Source organism: Carcharhinus amblyrhynchos, chromosome 5 (genome assembly GCF_965287045.1).
Source record: "Carcharhinus amblyrhynchos chromosome 5, sCarAmb.v2.hapA, whole genome shotgun sequence".
In the NCBI taxonomy this organism is placed as follows: Eukaryota; Metazoa; Chordata; class Chondrichthyes; order Carcharhiniformes; family Carcharhinidae; genus Carcharhinus; species Carcharhinus amblyrhynchos.
Window position 1 is genome coordinate 6,055,396 of NC_137328.1, and position 20,323 is coordinate 6,075,718.

Consider the following 20,323-nt stretch of genomic DNA (forward strand, 5'->3'; position numbering starts at 1 on the left):
CTCATACACTCCAATCCTTTTGCTATGAAGGCCAACATACAATTTCTGTTCTTTACTGCATTTTGTACATACATGTTTACCGCTGGAGTACTGTGTGCAGTTTTGGGCGCCGTACTTACGCAAGGATATTTTGGCCTTGGAGGGAGTGCAGAGGAGGTTTACTAGGCTGATGCCGGGCTTGAGCTATGAGGAGAGGCTGAATAAACTAGGCTTGTACTCGTTAGAGTTTAGAAGAATGAGGGGAGATCTCATTGAGACGTATAAGATGATGAATGGGATGGATAGGATAGAGGTGGAGAGACTCTTCCCGCTCAGAAAGGACAGTAGGACTAGGGGGCACAGCTTCAAGATAAAGGGGGGGCGGTTTAGAACGGAGTTGAGGAAGAACTTCTTCACTCAAAGGGTGGTGAATCTCTGGAATTCTCTGCCTGTTGAAGTGGTGGAGGCTGCCTCGCTAAATATTTTTAAGAGGGTTGATGGGTTTTTGATAAGAGAGGGGATTAAGGGTTATGGGGAGAGGGCGGGAATGTGGAACTGAGCCACGACAGATCAGCCATGATCTTATTGAATGGCGGGGCAGGCTCGAAGGGCCAGATGGCCTACTCCTGCTCCTATTTCTTATGTTCTTATGATTGATGTATGAGGACACCCAGATCTCATTGCACATTCCCCTCTCCTAACTTATGACCATTCGGATAGTAAGCTGCTTTCCCATTTTTGCTACCAAAGTGGATAACCTCACATTTATTCTAATTATACTGCATCTGACCACTCACTCAACTTGTCCAAATCACATTGAAGGATTTCTGCATCCTCCCCACAGCTCACCCTCCCATCCATTGGTGTCATATTGCACCATTACTTATTAGCTGAGGAAATTCAATAGCCACTTTCAATAGTGACTTGGATGTATACTTGGGGAGAGAATAGAAATCACAGGGCTACGGGAGAAAGAACAGAGAGTGGTACTACTTCGATTCATACAGAAACCAACAAAGGCACTAATAGGACAAATGGCCTTCTGTGCTGTCGCACTATCTAATTTGTAATTCTGGTCAATAGGGATTGTAGCCAATGTAGTTTTCACATTAGAGATATCAGAGTTGTTCATTGTGTAACTTTGCACCCTCCACCCCTTCTCCTGTGACAGGATTAATATCTTTAACTTTGTTTTTGTTTTCCTTTCCTGGACATTTTGTACTTTTATACATCGATGGGCCCAATGGCCTCTTTCTGCACTGTATGGATTCTAAGATTGTACTTATCTTCTGGAATTGGCCATTATTCTGAAATTTCTACTGCACTGTAACTCCTACCTGCAATTATCATGCTGTATTGACTTATCATCCTTGGGTATTAGCCTTAGTTCAGCAGTGTGTCAGGAAATAGTAGTTTTAAATAAGTAATATTTGTTTTTTGTGGGTGTTAGAAATAAGGTATAGCTAGCTTTAAGTAAAAATAAATTACTGCAGATGCTGGAATCTGAAACAAAAACAGAAATGCTAGAAAATCTTCACGTCTGACATATCTGTGGAGAGAGAATAGGGCCAACATCAAGTCTGAATGACTCCGTCAGAGATTTAACTAAGATTAATTTTGTGTTTTTGTATTTGAAAGCTTAATAATTTCTTTGACTCAGGTCCTTACATTGTAGTGCGAGTTTACAATGTTAAAAGAGTTCAAACAAAAATTAGACTGTGCTTAGTAACTAACCAGGGATCACACTAAAACAACCAAAGCTTTTGAATTAATTGTAAGCGAGTACCACGTGGAGTTGGACTCCAGAAAGACAGATTTCCCAAAAGAAATTTCCAGAAGCTAGGGAATCAGACAAAGCAGAGTTGCAGGTGGACTGTGAAGTCAGAAAAGGGGGTTAAAAACACTCAGGAATTTGAACACGGTCCTGTTCGGGGGAACTGAAATAAACAGCAGAGAAAGGGTTCTAAATTAGAATCACAGAATCCCTACTGTACAGAAGGAGGCTATTCGGCCTATTGAGTCTACACCGACTGCAATTCTTCCCAGGCCCTATCCCAATAACCCCACATATTTACCTTGCTAATCCCTCTGGCACCAGGCCAATCAACCCAACCTGCCACTTTGGACTGTGAGAGGAAACTAAAAGTCAGACATACGAAAAGCCAAATATCCAAGGTGATCAAAGGGTTGGTGACACCTTATTACAGCCTGTGTGGCTGGGTATTTGAGAGATTGTGTGGAGGCTTAAATGCATGTGATGTTCCAGGGCAAAGAAATACTGAAAAAAGGTTCCATTATGGGATTTGACTTATTTAGTAGTAGCAGCATCAGCTCAGATCATAACAGGTACTTTTTTTCTGGGCATTTAGTCTAAAGGTTGACAAGTCCCACTCAAGAAATTCATAGAATCATAGAATGGTTACAGCACAGGCAGCCATTTGGCCTGTTGGAAATATGCTGAGCCTCTGCAAGAAAAACTCAGCTGATCCTATTCTCCCACCCTTTCCTTGTGGTCCTGTAATTTTTTTCTTTTCAATTATTCAACTCCCTGTTGAAAACCACGATTGAATCTAGACAGGGTGACATATTATGGTGGTAATGTAGCTGGACTGGTAATCCAGAGATTCAGGCTAAATATTCCGAGGACATGGGTTCAAATCCCATCACAGCATCTCTTGGAATTTGAACTTAGTTAATAAAACTTGGAATATAAAGCAAATCTATTGTTGTTAAAAGCCATCATGTTCACTCATGTCCTTTTGGAAGTAAATTTGCCATCCTTACCTGGTCTGACCTACATGTGACTCAAGATTCACAGCAGTGTTTTATGACTGTTAACTGCTCTCCGAAATGATCTAGAAATCCGTGCATTTAGGGATGAGCAACAAATGCTGGCCTTACCAGCAATGTAAGAAGTCTTAAAACACCAGGTTAAAGTTCAACAGGTTTATTTGATAGCAAACTAGGCTTGTACTCGTTAGAGTTTAGAAGAATGAGGGGAGATCTCATTGAGACGTATAAGATGATGAATGGGATGGATAGGATAGAGGTGGAAAGACTCTTCCCGCTCAAAAAAGACAGTAGGACTAGGGGGCACAGCCTCAAGATAAAGGGGGGGCGGTTCAGAACGGAGTTGAGGAGGAACTTCTTCACTCAAAGGGTGGTGAATCTCTGGAATTCTCTGCCCGTTGAAGTGGTGGAGGCTGCCTCGCTAAATATTTTTAAGAAGCGGGTTGATGGGTTTTTGATAAGAGAGGGGATTAAGGGTTATGGGGAGAGGGCGGGAAAGTGGAACTGAGCCACGACAGATCAGCCATGATCTTATTGAATGGCGGGGCAGGCTCGAAGGGCCAGATGGCCTACTCCTGCTCCTATTTCTTATGTTCTTATGTTCTTATGTTCAAATGCCACTAGCTTTCAGAACGCTGCTTCTTCACCAGGTGAGTGGGAGTTCTGATCACAAACAGAGCATATAAAGATACAAACTCAATTTACACGAATATGATTGGAATATGAGTCTTTACAGCTAATCAAGTCTTAAAGACAATGTGAGTGGAGAGAGCTTTAAGCACAGGTTAAAGATTGCATTGTCTCCAGACAGGACAGTTAGTGAGATTTTGCAAGTCCAGGCAAGCTGTGGGGGTTACAGGTAGTGTGACACAAATCCAAGATACTGGTTGAGGCTGTCCTCATGTGTGCAGAACTTGGCTATCAGTCTCTGCTCAGCAACTCTGTGCTGTTGTGTGTCGTGAAAGCACCCTGCAGAACGCTTACCTGAAGATCAGAGGTCAAACGTCCGTGACCGCTGAAGTGTTCCCCAACAGGAAGAGAAGTCTTGCCTGATGATTGTTCAGCGGTGTTCATTCATCTGTTGTCGTAGCATCTGCATGGTCTCGACAACGTACCATGCCTCGGGACATTCTTTCCTGCAGCATATCAGGTAGACAACGTTGGCTGAGTTGCAAGAGTATGTACCATGTACCTGGTGGATGGTGTACTCACGTGAGACGATGGCATCCATGTCGATGATCCGGCACAACTTGCAGAGGTTGCTGTGGCAGGGTTGTGTGGTGTTGTGGTCACTATTCTGCTGAATGCTGGGTAGTTTGCTGTGGACAATGGTCTGTTTGAGGTCGTGCAGTTGTTTGAAGGCAAGAAGTGGGAGTGTGGGGATGGCCTTGGCGAGATGTTTGTCTTCATCAATGACACGTTGAAGATTCCGGAGACGATGTTGTAACTTCTCTGCTCCAGGGAAGTACTGGATGACGAAGGGTACTCTGTCCACTGTCCTGTGTTCATCTTCTGAGGAGGTCGGTGTGGTTTTTTTGCTGTGGCGCGCTGGAACAGTTGATCGATGAGTCAAGCGCCATATCCTGCTCTTATGAGGGCATCTTTTAGCATCTGGAGGTGTCTGTTGTGATCCTCCTCATCTGAGCAGATCCTGTGTATAAAGAGGGCTTGTCCATAGGGGATGGCTTCTTTAACGTGTTCAGGGTGGAAGCTGTAGAAGTGGAGCATTGTTTGGTTATCCATGGGTTTGCAGTACAATGAGTTGCTGAGGTGACCATCCTTAATGAAGATGCACGTGTCCAAGAATGCAACCGATTCTGGGGAGTAGTCCGTGGTGAGTCTGATGGTGGGATGGAACTTGTTGATGTCATCATATAGTTGTTTCAGTGATTGTTCACCATGAGTCCAAAGGAAGAAAATGTCATCGATTTATCTAATATATAGCATCGGTTGAAGGACCTTCGACCCATACTATGCTATACACTGCAGGAAAGGATGTTCCGAGCCACGGTACACTGGGGAGACCATACAGATGCTACGACAACAGATGAATGAACACCGCTCGACAATCACCAGGCATGAATGTTCTCTTCCTAGTGGCGTTTGCTACCAAACAAACCTGTTGGACTTTAACCTGATGTTGTGAGACTTCTTACTGTGTTTACCCCAGTCCAATGCCATGACTTAACCAGCAATACCCATACGTATGAAATATGAAAAAACTCCTCCAGTAGTTGTCAAGAAAATTTTAAAAATTGTAATATTAACTTCTGTTGATGTCATATTTCTTAAGATGTTAGGGATTTGTGAGTATGGTAACTGCAGTAGGAGAAAGGGTGACTGTCAGAATCTAAATGAATAAGAAATTATTACTATGACTATGCACCAAGTGGTACTTCAAACAGATATGTAAGAAAGACAAAACAGAAAGAGATTTGAATGGGTTGTTTTGGTTCGAAGGAGTATACAGGTTGTTAAAAAAATGAGGGGAGTAAAGATGGTGTAAGTTTACTTTCCTTTTAAATCCTAAGAGCTAAAGAAATGAATTTAATCAATTCGGGGAGAAAGCATTTCTGGAAAAAACGATTAGACAATGGAGAGATCAAAAGAAAAGAAATAACCTATTTAAAGAGATATTGAAACCAATGTGAGGGGGTTAGTTGTTTAGATCTCCAGGTAGACAGCAGGAATAGCTGGTCAGAACTCCCAGAAAGCAGTATGAACAAAACCAAACCTGAGGAACTAACTGCTGTTAATCTCAAGAGGACACCCCAAGGAAAATAAAGGCACCATGTGGCAGAAATTACAAGGATTCTATAGATTAAAATCTATGAGCTGAACACAAAAGGGGAAGGTTCACTCTGAAGGTAGATAAGATCTTTTAGAATTGGGGCTGCATAGTAGCACAGTGCTTGGCACTGCTGCTTCACAGTGCTAGGGACCTGGGTTTGATTCCCGCCTTGGGTCACTGTCCATGTGGAGTTTGCACGTTCTCTCCATGTGTGCGTGGGTTTCCTTAGGGTGTTCTGGTTTCCTCCCACATTCGGAAAGACGTGCTGGTTAGATGCATTGACCCAAATAGGCATCAGACTGTAGCAACTAAGGGAATTCCACAGTAACTTCACTGCTGTATTAATGCAAGCCTTACTTATGACTAACGAGTAAACTTTAAATAAATTTTAAAGTACTGTAACTGTGTAAAGCCATTTTTGTGTTTTTATAATTCTATTTTTCCCTACATTTCTTACTTTACAATAAAATTATCACAGAGTCCAGGTCATCATTTCTGGATTTCAGAACCTCTCCTCGTACTATACAAATTGTAAAAAAGTTTTGGTAACTGTTCTAAGCTTCTGTTCTGGGATTTGGGGCAGTTCAGTCAGCCATGCCATAACATGGTGTATTCCAGATACTAAATATCTGCTGTACAGAAAAAGTCTTTCCTCAGATATTCTTTTAGTTTTTTGGTCCTTCTGTCAACATTGTCCTGCTGTGAAACTAGCTGCCTACCTTAGCAGAGCATCACCAATGCAAAATAAATATTGTCATCAGATTAGATCTGACACAAGCTGGAGTTTCAAGCTGGAATTGGGGAAAAAAAACACGCCACCATGGAAAAGGAAATGGTTCTTATTGGCTCAAGTTTTTCAAAAAAAAAAATCTCTCTGCATTTGGATTTAATGTGAGTGTTGCTTTCCTTCCTTTGCTGGGTCAAATTTAACTTCCGAGCATGTCTGATAAGTTCACAATCCTCAGAGAATTGCAAAGGATCTTGTTTGGAGTTGTTTAAAACATAGTATTTCTGGAATCACCACTGGCCATTTCCAGCATGTGGATGATTCTAACATACCTGGAGAGTACTGCATCATCCAAGACAGTATTTTCCAAGTGACATGTTAAATCAAGAGCCAAAGGGCCCTCTAAAGTGGACATAAACGACCTATTTGAAGAACAGTTGAATTCTCATGCTCAACAATTATTCTTCAACCAATACCACCTAAAGAAAAGGCTGACAGGTCATTATTTTAGTGGTTTGTGAGAGCCTGCTGTGCATAAACTACCTGCCATGTTTATTGAGAAAGATTAATAAAGTTACACTTCAAATTTATTGGCTGTAAAAAGTGCATCAAGCACATGAAAATTCTTCTTTAAAAAACTTTGGTATTTCTATATATTTTATTATCGATGTAGCTTTCCTGCTTCCCACACCCCTGCAATCTGCTCCTCCCATTATCCACTTTCCTCTAATTTAACAGTATACATACCCACCCTCTACACTTTGGTGAATCATATCTGGGACCTAATTACAATTTAGCCCTAAATGTTTACTTGATTCACTGCTCTTCACTAGGTTCCCATTATTTCTACGTTCAGCTCTGTGCAGCTTATCTCTCTCCAGTTCTTGTACTTGTGTTTTGGAATTACTTCAAATTACTTTGAGCTTTGTATCATTGTTTTTGCATTAGATTGCCAGCCATTGATAAACACCCTCAATTTATTTTCTATTTACAAGGATGATACCAGAACTGAGAGGTTGTAATTGTCGGGAAAGACTGAACAGGCTGGAACACATTCTCCACATAGAAAAGTGAAAGCTGAGGCGTGACTTGACAGAAGTCTTTAAAATTATGAGAGGTCGATAGAGCAGACTTAGAGAAGATGTTTCCATCTGTGGTGGAGTTTAAAACTAGAGGCCCATCAACAGAAGATAGTAAATGAATCTGATAAAGAATTCAGCTTTAGTTGGAGTGATGAGAATGTGGAATGCGGTATATGAAGTGATCGAGTTGAATCGTGTCACTGCATTTAAAGGTAGGGAGGGAGGATTAGGGTTATGATAATTGAAATAGAGCGAGGAGTTTATGTGAAGCATAAACATCAAATTAAATGTTTCAGAGCTGTAGATATTCTGAATAATTCCAGGATAGAAACCACACCAGAGAACGTTATTTTGTATCCACTATCTTTGCATTTTAAGGTACACCTAGCAGATGTGACTTCTCTGGAAGTACACAGCCCCGCGTGGATTTGTCATTATTGTCCCTTGTTTTCCTTTCAACCTTCCTTCAATGTGCTCCTGCTCTAGTTCCACGTACAGAACTGACTGTTCTATAGACTCTGCCTGTCATGTCTGTTCATCTTCCTGAGCAAGCAGTCTCACAAACAGTGCCTGTTTATCCGCATCTTTGCCTCAGCTACCTTCCATTCCCTGCTTCAACATAGAAAATTACATCAAATTTTATAGCTGGAAAACAAGCCCTTCGGCTCAACTGGGTCATGCCAGTGTTTACAATCCACAGAAGCTTCCTCCTGCTTCTTCTCCCCTGATAATCACATCCTTCTATTCCTTTCTTGGTCATAAACTTTTAAAGACCACTTTGCTTCATGCCTCAAACATGCCTTCAAGAGGGAGTTTTAGTCAGCATTACTGGAGTGCTTGATAACTGTTACAATCATGTCTTACAACCGTAGTCTGTCCAATATCCCCATTTTCCTCAGCAGCTGTATCCTCGGCTACACCCTGTATCAGTTTGCATTGTTTTCAACTAACATGTTTGACATGGTTCAAGTCTAGCGCTGGTCTGTCCGTTTCATAGTAATTAATTTGTGACTAGTCTAAACCTAGTGCCATGATGACACTCGCCTTGTTGGTGCTGGCCCTCTGCAAGAGCATTTCACATAGTGTAGTCACTTTTGAAGTCGTTCCTATAATGTAGGGAGACATGCAGGCAATCACTTAAAAGTAGGGTGAATCATTCGGACAAACGGAAGTTATATCTACATTGCTGGCAAGTTTATCTAATGACCCATTTACAGACAGCATTTCACAACATTCCCTCACAAATCTGTCAAACACAAAGATGTATTTTCTGCAAATCCAGGATATGTGCACACACACAGTATTATATATATATATGCTTTAAAAACTGTTCTAACAGATTGAGTTATCAGAACTATTGACTCAAAGGTCAGGATAACAGAAATTCAAAGGAAATCAATGTCCTGTACAAAAACAGCAAAGAAAATCCTGTCATCAAAGAATCCTGAAAATATTGCACGTCCCTGTGTAAACAGCTCTCACTGCTATGCACACAAGCTTTAGTTTTATCAAAATTATTCTTATAAAATTATTTTAAAAAGACATTTTATTGCCAACTTTGATTGTTCTGTGTATTTGGCAATTATTTTAGAACATTCAGATACGATTATTTACAGAGATGTAAGTGCCTTTAATCTCTCCCGAGTCTTCTGGACTCTGCATTACGTGCCTATTGACAACTTGGAGCAGTTAAATGTAAGTTTGAGAGATGCACTTTTGGCAATAACAAAGTCAGATGAAAAGAAACCTGTAACGTATTTAAATAGATAGACTCACACAACATTTTTAAGTCCCACCTTAATACACCACATTTATAAAATTTTCAATGGATAAGATTTGGTATAGAAATCTACACCTTCACAGTCACTGTTAAGCAGCGTCTGCACACATGATTGATTTGTACAGTGTTACTAGTCTTATCAGAAGTGCTTGTACATCTGATGTCAGCTTGGTGACCACATGCTTCTTAATCTTCTTTTGGTGCTACTTTATGAAACTAATAAAATTCCCTGGGTGGGTGAGAAACTGGTGGGAGGGTGAGGATGGAGGGAAATGGCGGAGGGGAGGGGGCCAGAGTAATTTCCAATCTTAAGCCAACTTTCTCTCGAGAAACATTTTTCATGCATTTTCCGTTGGGCAGTTAAATAAACTGGCTCCATTAATGAACCTCTTTGGGATTTTTAGTATCAAAGGCGGCCTGTCTGAAGAGTTTTTAGGAAGAGTTTTACTTGGCGAAGAGCACTGTTGTCCATGGTCTCGCTCTTCCCCTTTGAAATTCTGCTGCTGGTCAGCATCGGTCACTGGACTGGCAGCATCCTGGTCAAAGTGAGTCTGTTTGTTTGGATTTGGAGGACTAGGAGGAGAATCTGCAGACAGTCCACATACATCCAAGGACTCAGTGCTTGTGTGCCTGACGAAAATATTCGGTGTTGTATCAGGAAGATCCTGAGAATCCAGGGTTTCAAGGACACGCTTCTCGACAAGTTCCAAATTGTCGTCATTAAGGTGGTTAGTGGTTGTGACCATAGTGCTGTTGCCATCTTCCATACTTGTAACAATTACATCGCTGTCACTCTCAATGGTAATGACAAGGGGTGAATGACATCGACTATCTGCCTCTTCATTGTTCTTTTCCCCTTTCTGTTTCTTTTTGTGTTTCCTCTTCCTTTTATGGCGCCGACTTGCCTCTGTTACCATTCCCTCGTATACTATTTCCACACTTGAACTTCGTTTCTTCTCCTTGTGCTTTCCCACCTTTGGCTCGCTGCCCAGTGTACTCTCAAGTAATACAGAGCCACTTTTCGAGTTACTGCTACACTGTGAAAGAGGGCCAGGAGAACCACCCTCCTGTCTGTGCAACACATGAATTTCTGATGATAAATGAGCAAGCTGCAGACTTGTACTTTTGCTCTCTTTGCTGGAGGAACTTTCTAAATAATGAGTTTTATATTTACGTTTGCCCCCCGGTTTCTCTTGTCTCATTTTATCTGACCTACCAGAAGTTGTTCTAGATCTGGTACTGGAAGGGCTTCTTGATCGATAACTTCTATATTGGTAATAGACATCATCCCTGTGGCTACTTGGGCTTCTGAAGCTTGTACTTTCAGAACTAGATCGAATTCTATAATCTGAACAGGGTGATCCTCTTCTGTAGTGAGCTCTGGTTCGAGATGCAGAATCATGGCCATCATTCGCTCTACTGTGGTAACTGTATCTTTCCCACTGATATGAGAACCCCCTGTTTCTTTCCTGGTATTCCCTCATGTAGCTATATGCCCTCTCCCGACTTCGGGACCTCTTTCTGTCTCGAAGAGTGGCATAGCCTCTGCTCCAAGAACGTGACCTATCTCTATGCCTGTAAACGACACAGTCACTATTCTGTGACCTGGTCCGGCTTCTGGTGAACGGCACTCGCTCTCGGTTCCTTGATCGCCTCCTGTCTTGAGTCTGATGAGCATGAATTTCTCTGCTGCCTGATCTGGCCCTCTCTCTTGAAGAAGATCTATCTCGGCCGGCTCTTCTGCTCCGGTTTTTAGCCTGATGCTCATCTCTGCTGTAAGAGTAAGCCACCACAGCTTTGTCCCTGGTACTTGATCTGTCAGTCCTTCTACGTTCATGCCTGTCTCTACTACGTGATCGGATTCTTGATCGATCCTTTGAACTGCCTCGAACTCTGCTCGACATCCTCTCCCTGTGCCTGCTGGAACGTGATGCACTGCCCCGAGAATGGGAACTTTTCTTACGACTATGGTGCTTATCTCTTTTTGATTTGTTACTCCTTTTCTGTTTCAATTGCTTTCTTTTCAGTCGCTCCCTGGACACGGAGGATCTAGGTGACGATGATCTAGTCGACGAGGACAAACTGCTGGTGCTATGGAATCGTAAATGCGTAGGTTGCTGGACAACCTCGGTGCTGGTAGCCTGAACAGAAACTTCAGAATCTGAGCTCAGTTCAATAAGTTCAGGAGTCCTTTCAGCTAATGGTTTTACGTAACCCACTATTAAGCAGTCATCAGTTGAACGAGCTGAGCCCTCTTCATTTGTCCCTGGATCAGATTTTATTGACACCGTAAGTAAAGAGGACCCAGCTTGAGGTGGTGTCTCCTCAGAAACAGCAGAGGTTTCACCAGGTGAGTTGACAGGTTCCATGGTCGCTGCCACTGAGTAGGAAGGACCCGGTGTTTCATCATCCCATGTTGCCTGACTTAGGCCAAGAGTTAACTCTGATGCATTGTGAGTGGATCTATCTTCCTCCAGAATGTTAGCGGTGTCAGGGGATATTGTGATTACAGATAAGTCAGAATCACTTTCTTCCTCGTAGGATGGAGCTGGACAGTCGTAGTTGGCCCTCTGGTCATACGACTCCATGTTGAACGGTGCCCGTGCAAAGCTTATAAATTCATGCAAGAAATGTTCTGTGCGGCTTAATAAGAAGGGCCTGAGTTCATCCTGAAAGGCCTGGCTTTCCATGTCATATCGTACGATGTTTGACATGATGATGTGTTGAACAATATTGACCACAGAGCCATGGGAGCCAAACAAGACACAGAGTTCCCGTTTCAACCAAGGCATTAGCCTGTGAAGACAGGCTGCGTTGCGGCGGAAGAATTCGGCAGAAATGTCTCGATACCGACCCCCATCCTGGACATTCCTGACGCGCAAACCTGACCGGTACAATTCCTGTCTAAAGTGGATCATCTCTTTCTCTTGGACCTGTCGTGTGGATCTGCCTTCAGACTGCGCTCTCCTCCGGGCACCCAGTCGCTGCATCATCCGACGCAAATTGGGTCGCTGACGTGTCCGGGACTCCCGCCCAAGTGCTTCGAACACCACTCCATTGTCTGGTGTTACGGGAAAAACTGGAGACCTCCGAGGCTGAATGCTTGTGCGACGTTCCCGGGTTAGTGTTGTTCGGTACCTAAACCTCTGCCCACCCGGACTGGCAAATGAGCCATTCTCTGTTGCCTTCAGTACATATTCCTGAAAATCGTTCTCGGTTCGCACACTGTGGAATATGGAGTTGAATGGTTGCTTGCACAGGGGACATTCAGCCTTATTTCGAGACCATTCCTGAATGCAGCGAAAGCAGAATTTATGAAAACAGCGATCAATGTAAGACATGTTGTCAAATCTGTCAAGGCAGATGGGGCATTTTGCATCTGGTGATGCATCAGCCCGGACCCCATGTGGAATCTTGCTGGTTTCAGGCTCTGGTGAAAATTGGTTCTCTGTGTTCAAATCCTCTGTTGCAGCCGCCATAATCTGAAAACCAAAAGTAAAGATCCGAATGAAGTACTTCTGAACCCATACAGAAACAAAAGGCTGAGAAAAGATGTCATTTTTCCCTGTAAAAGTTAGCCATGTATTGTACTGTATAGATGGGCTGGATATCAGGTCCCAGACCTCTGCCACGCTATATCAGGAGGCTCAGAGGAGTTTGGTGCAAGTTACTTTCCAGTTTACTCTCCTGCTGCAAATATCTGAACCCAACGTACAGTTGAGATTGACCAGTTCAGATTTTTGGGAACTATGGTGTAAACATATGCATAACCAGTTTGTGCCACTTTTTTTTTTAGTGCAATAACAGAACAAGGAACTGGCTTGAAACAGACAGCCAGAGTACAACATGTACTTTATAGAAGGTATCTTGATGCACCATGTCTTGTCCTTGTACAGTGATTTCATTGCACCACCTGGCAGGGTGCATTTCTCAAATGTACCATTTAAAGACACCACTAACTTCAGCATAGGTTGGTTAAGGATTATGTATATATCCATATTATAAAAAGAATCTAATGACACTGGGGAGGGTGCAAAGATTTACAAGGATGATGCTATAACTGAGGGATTATACAGACCAGGAAAGATTGAAAAGGCTGGTTTGTTTCCTCTGGAAGGGATTTGATATGGGAAATGTAGAGAAGAGGCTTCCATCTGTAGGAGAGTTTCAATGCAAGATAGATTTATTATGAATAAGGAATGCAGGAAAAACCTTTTGAGCCACAGGGCAGCAACATGCAAAACTTGCTACTGGGAGTGGTTGGAGTGACTTGCATAGACAAATTTAAGGGAAAGGCAGATAAACACGAGGAAGGAAGAATTTGAAGGTAATGCTGTCAGAATGAGGTAAAGGTGGAAAGAGGCTTTGACAAAGGATCATCTGGACTCAAAACGTGAGCTCTTTTCTTTCCTTACAGATGCGGCCAGACTTGCTGAGATTTTCCAGCATTTTATCTTTTGGAAAAAGGCTTGCATGGAGCTTTAGATCAATATGGCCTGTTTCTGTGCTGTTTGGAATTCTTTGCATGTAAAAGGAGTTGAAATAGTGTAGGATTAGAAAGTTCGATCGAAAAACAGGATGAGCTTTTCAAAACATTTGAAAAAATCAGCTTTTTAATTAAGAATTTTGCTGCTACTTAATTGCACATTTCTACATTGTGTAATGTTGTATGTTCTGCATAATCGTAGATAACCCACAACATTCTGTAGCTGTCCAGACCAAACAATTACCCAGACAAACCTAAAAGTTTTCAGATGGATTAGCCTTTCAAACTGGTTCCCCACCCCACATTCCCAAATTTCCAACAACTGCATGACTTTTGGCTGAAACTAGGATTTGCAGCTTTGTTGTTGGACAGTACTGCCCAAATGTGTGACTTCTCAGGATAGCACAGGAATACCTGCAAGCTCCCCTCCAAGTCACATACCATCCCAATGTGAAAATATATTGCTGCTCTTAGTGACTCAAAATTCTGTGAGCCCCTATTAACAGTGCTTTACTGCATCACACGAACTGCAAGGGTCAAGAAGGTGGCGCACCACTGACTTTATGGGGAATGAACGCTGGTCTTGCCAGTGATGCCCACATCAAGAAATGAATACAAAAAGTATCTAGGAGGACATACAGATGTTTGGGTTTTCACTAGGGATTGATATGATAGTGATTTCAATTGCATGTAGCAAGTAAAACTGCAATGTGAACTTCAATCCATTCCAGGCCACTCCCAAGTGCAATAGGCAACCAGTTGTGTTACCAGTTTTCTGCCTACACACACAACCACAGTGACTGAATTGCTAGCCTTCTCTTTCCCCATGCCCATTCCCCATTGGTACCATCTCTAGAGTGGCCAATTAAACATACACCTTCAGAATACGCCGCAGTCAATCCACTGAATTTGAAATCTGGATCTTTTGAGATTCCAACTTTTTGGTAATATTAGTACTGTCATGAATTTGATCAGTATGTCCACAATATTACAACATTTGGCATATATACGGCATCTATAAAATAGGTAAACATCTCTAGGTGCTTTCACTGCCAAGGTTGGCCTTTACTGGTTTTCTAATCCTTTATAAGTTTCAATAATTTATGAAAAATCTCAACAGAAACTGTTGTGTGATTGTACCCGTTGACTGAGAGAACGGTCAGATTGTGCAACTTGATACCGCAGGGAGTGATAGAGGCAAAAGGCAAAGATTTTTTTTTAGGGACGTTAGCTAAATACGGGAAAAAGAAATAAAGATATGCTAATAGGATGAAATCCAAGTAAAGTGGGAGATTTGTGTGATGCCTAAACACCGGCACAGACTAGTTGGGTTGATGGCCCTGTTCACTCTCACCAACATGCAGGAATCTATAGCTGAGGTGCCAAATTGCTGGCTGCCACATTTCTAGTCTTTTCACATCATGATTACAAGCGAGTCTCAGTAATCACTGTGCTAACAGCAGCATAGGAGAGGATCAGCTAACCTGGCTGCACTGTATGGTGGGTAAGGAATACTGTTCAGAAAGGAGGTAAAGAAAGGCATGGCAATTGCAACAAAGTCTACTGAAACTGAAATCCAGACTTCGACTACAAAGCACCCAGTTATACATTCAGTTTTCAATGTGTTAATGCCACAATGCTGGAGCTTTCCTACAGGGCAACAGTTGACTTTATACAGATTCATCTGGACATTCATCATGTGACACTATGGGTTTGTGAAGTGGTTTTGAACTGGTAATTTAGAGCTAAGCCACTATAGCTACTGCCTTTGTAAGAACTCAACTGCAGAAATATTTTACTGCAATCAAACATTTGAACCCCAGCAGATGAGAGTTTCATTTCGACCTAAGGCTTCACCCCAGCTGTTAACTAATAAACTGAGTGTATTTTTTTCTCAGTGAGATGTCAATCTGGAGGATGAGTGTTCACACATTTTTGATGCAAAGTTTTGCTAGGTAGCAAAGAGAATAGTTTCATCACCCCAGTCTGGACTGTAGTCAAAACAAGATTTCTGAACTGAAGGAACTGTTTATTTGCTCTCTGCACCAACCCATTTTTAATGCTTCACCGTGACATACAGATCCATTACCTTCATATGTCCCCAAAAGTATTTTACCTGTCGAAATACAGATAAAGCTGGTATTCTAACACTTTCACAGACTTGCAAATGGGAATATTATTCATGTTGCTGCAAATCTCTCAATATGACCTACTGAGGTTTATTGAAAGCAATCAAATCTTGGCTTCCCTTCAAAAACATTGTGGAGCAAACAACACTAAATTTAATCTTACTTTTGCGCAATGCTGTCTCTCACCCTAAACAATCTGCACAAACGCAATTTACCAACCAGCTGCATTCATAGATACAGAACTCTAATTACCGAGTTGACAAAAATTGCCTTATTCGAAAGATGAGGAGGAATGGCAAAACATTTGTGCATCACTCAGCTAGGACTATAGTGTCTAGTTTCCTTTTCTTTTCTCAAACAGCTTTTGAATTTGACAACATTCGTCAGTAACCTTAACAAGAACTTGAAGTGTAATAAAATCTAATATGATTAGCCAGTAATCTTCTGCTTATGAACTATGGAGTCAGACTGGGGATGACAATAAATGCTGGCTAGCCAGTAATGTCCACAATCTCTGAACATATTAAAAGAACTGTTTTTATTTATCTTTTTGGATTGGATAATTGAGAATACAACTTTGCCTCAGTTTAAAAAAAAATTGATTAGCACATGCACAACTTCATCAGAAACAATGTTTAATTGCACAAGCATGCTGATTACTTAAATCAGACCTGCTTTCACATTCCTCCAAAAAGGATAAAATTAAAACTTGTGTGACAGCAGGAATTGCACCTTCACACAAAGCATAGTGGAAATTTGGGAAACTGTTTCCTGTTGAGGCTGAGAATCAATTTATACACAGAGGAGACTGATTGATAAGATTCTTGTTAGACAAGGATATTAAGGATTATGGAACCAAGATATGATGTGGAGATGCCGACGATCTAGGATAGGCACAGTAAGTAGTCTCACAACACCAGATTAAAGTCCAACAGGTTTATTTGGTAGCACGAGCTTTCAGAGCACTGCCCCTTCATCAGGTGAGTGCAGGATTTGTTTCACAAACAGGGCATATATAGACACAAACTCAATTACAAGACAATGGTTAGAATGCGAGTCTTAACAGATAATCAAGTCTTAACAGGTGCAGACAATGTGAGTGGAGACAGGGTTAAGCACAGGTTAAAGAGGTGTGAATTGTTTCCAGCCTCGACAGTTGGTGAGATTTTCATGCCCCAGCTAGTTGTGGGGGTTACAGATAGTGTGACATGAACCCAAGATCCTGGTTGAGGCTGTCCTCATGCGTGCGGAACTTGGCTATCAGTTTCTGCTCAGCGATTCTGTGTTGTCATGTGCTGCGAAGATCGCCTTGGGGAACGCTTACCCGAAGATCACAGACTGAATACTCTGGACTGCTTTCCCAACAGAAAAGGAACACTCCTGCCTGGTAATTGTCGAACAGTGCTCATTCATCCATTATTGTAGCGCCTGCATGGTCTTGCCAATGTACCATGCCTCAGGACATCCCTTCCTGCAGCGTATCAGGTAGACAATGTTGGCCGAGTGTACCTGGTGAATGGTGTTCTCATGTGAAATTAAAGCATCCATGTTGATGATCTGGCACATCTTGCAGAGGTTGCTGTGGCATGGTAGTGTGGTGTCGTGCTCACTGTTCTCCTGAAGGCTGGGTAGTTTGCTGTGTACAATGGTCTGTTTGAAGTTGCACGGTTGTTTGAAGGCCTTGGCAAAATGTTCGTCTTCATCGATGACGTGTTGAAGGCTCCGGAGAGGATGTCGTAGCTTCTCCATCTGGGGAAGTACTGGACGATGAAGGGTACTCTGTCCACTGTGTCCCGTGATTGACTTCTGAGGTCAGTGCTATTTGTCACTGTGGCACGTCGGAATTGTTGATCGATGTGTTGAGTGCCATATCCTGTTCTTACAAGGGCATCTTCCAGCGTCTGTATGTGTCTGATGCGATCCTCCTTATCTGAGCAGATCCTGTGTCCGTAGAGGATGGCTTCTTTAACGTGTTTAGGGTGGAAGCTGGAGAAGTGGAGCATCGTGAGATTATCCGTGGGCTTGTGGTGCAGTAAAGTGCTGAGGTGACTGTCCTCGATGGAGATGTGTGTCCAAGAATGCAACTGACTCCAGAGAGTAGTCCATGGTAAGTCTGATGGTGGGATGAAACTTGTTGATATCATGTAGTTGTTTCAGTGATTATTCGCCATGAGTCCAAAGGAAAAAAATGTTGATTGTCAACTGACGCTATATACTAGATACATCGACGACATTTTCTCCCTACAATTACATGATGGCATCAAGTTCCATCCCACCATCAGACTCACCATGGACTATTCTCCAGAATCGGTTGCATTCTCGGACATACACATCTCCATCAAGGACGGTCACCTTAGCAGTTCATTGTACCGCAAGCCCACAGATAACCTCACGATGTTCCACTTCTCCAGCTTTCACCCTAATCACATTAAACAAGCCACCCCTGACAGACAAATCCTCCATATACACAGGATCTGCTCAGACGAGGAGGACTGCAGCAGACACCTACAGACGCTGAAAGATGCCCTTGTAAGAACAGGATATGGCGCTCAACTCATTGATCGACAATTCCGACGTACCACTGTGACAAACCGCACTGACCTCCTCAGAAGACAAACATGGGACATGGTGGCCAGAATACCCTTCGTCGTCCAGTACTTCCCCAGAGTGGAGAAGCTACGACATCTTCTCTGGAGCCTTCAACATGTCATCGATGAAGATGAATATCTCGTCAAGGAAAGGTTGAAGGACCTAAGGCTTTTCTCCTTAGAATGGAGGAAGATGAGAGGTTACTTAATAGAGGTTTATAAGATGATGAGGGGGTTAGCTGTTACTAGGGGGCATAACTGTAAGGTTCATGGTGGGAGATATAGGAGGGATGTCAGAGGTAGGTTCTTTACTCCTAAAGAAGTGGTTGGGGTGTGGAATAGACTGCTGTGATAGTGGAGTCGGACACTTTAGGAACTTTCAAGCGGTTATTGGATAGGCACACGGAGCACACCAGAACGACAGGGAGTGGGATAGCTTGATCTTGGCTTTGGACAAAGTTCAGCACAACATCAAGGGCCGAAGGGCCTGTACTGTGCTGTCCTACTCTATGTTCAGGCCATCCCTACACCCCCACTACTTGCCTTCAAACAACCGCACAACCTCAAACAGACCATTGTACGCAGCAAACTATCCGATGGTTAAAAAGGATCGGAGGAGAGGTAATAAGCTGTGGATAACGAAGGAGGTGAAGGAAAGTGTTAAATTAAAAGCGGAGGCGTTTAGAGTAGCTAAGAGTAGTGGGCGAGAAGAGGATTGGGAGAGGTTTAAATGTCAACAAAGATTGACAAAGAAGTTGATAAAGAAGGGTAGGATAAACTATGAAGCTGGGCTAGCGCTTAATATAAAAAAGGATAGCAAGAGTTTTTATAAATATATAAAAAGGAAGAGGCTGGCTAGGGTGAACGTTGGACCCTTAGAGGATGAGAGGGGGGACTTAGTGGTAGGGGATGGGGAAATGGCTGAGGCCTTGAATAACTTTTTTGTTTCGGTCTTCACGGAGGAGGACGTGAATAATTTGCCGGGTGTTAGAGATGGAAAGATGGTAGGACTGGAGGGTCTCAATGACATTATTGTTACTAGAGAGGCGGTGCTCGACAGACTGGAGGGACTGATTGTGGACAAGTCCCCAGGACCGGATGGAATGCATCCAAGGGTTCTGAAAGAAACGGCGGAGGTGATAGTGGATGCCTTGGTGGTTATTTTCCAAACGTCGCTGGATTCCGGGGAAGTGCCAGAAGATTGGAAAGCGGCTAATGTTACGCCGTTGTTCAAGAAGGGTGGCAGGCAAAAGGCAGGGAATTATAGGCCAGTTAGTTTAACGTCTGTTGTAGGTAAAATGTTAGAATTCGTCATCAAGGAGGAAATAGCGAGGCATCTTGAGGGGAATTGCTTGATAGAGCAGACGCAGCACGGTTTCGTTAAGGGGAAGTCGTGTCTGACAAATTTATTGGAGTTCTATGAGGATGTGTCTAGGGCGGTGGATAGAGGAGAGCCGGTGGATGTGGTCTTTCTTGATTTTCAGAAGGTGTTTGACAAGGTACCTCACAAGAGGTTATTGCAGAAGGTAAGGGGGCATGGAGTTGGGGGTAGGGTGTTAGCGTGGATAGAGGATTGGCTGTCTAATAGGAGGCAGAGAGTGGGGGTCAATGGGTGCTATTCGGATTGGCGGTTGGTGACTAGTGGAGTGCCCGAGGGGTCGGTGCTGGGGCCTCAGCTATTTACCATTTATATAGATGATCTGGAGGAGGGAACCGAGTGTACGGTGTCGAAATTTGCTGATGACAGCAAGATTGGTGGAACGGCAAATTGCGCGGAGGGTGTGGAGAGTCTGCAGAAGGATCTAGATAGGCTGGGCGAATGGGCCAGGAACTGGCAAATGGAATTTAATGTTGGCAAGTGCGAGATGGTCCACTTTGGTAGGAATAATGGTAGGAAGGACTATTACTTACGTGGCGAAAAACTGCAGCAGGCAACGGTGCAGAGGGACCTCGGGGTCCTTGTGCATGAGT

General features: G+C 42.9%; 1 protein-coding gene across 3 annotated transcripts in view; it reads right to left on the bottom strand.

Moving 5' to 3' along the window:
* Positions 1 to 20,323, bottom strand: part of LOC145342869 (antiviral innate immune response receptor RIG-I-like) — an 86,893-nt gene that overhangs the window by 61,511 nt on the left and 5,059 nt on the right. The window contains exon 2 of one of the 3 annotated variants that reach the window (XM_080188405.1): positions 3,387 to 12,631. The exons of the other annotated variants lie outside the window; for them this stretch is intronic. Coding sequence (XP_080044531.1) covers positions 9,488 to 12,628 — 3,141 coding nt within the window. The 5' untranslated portion in view covers positions 12,629 to 12,631 and the 3' untranslated portion in view covers positions 3,387 to 9,487. Of the gene's footprint in view, positions 1 to 3,386; positions 12,632 to 20,323 lie in introns of those variants that run through there. 3 annotated transcript variants of the gene reach the window in all.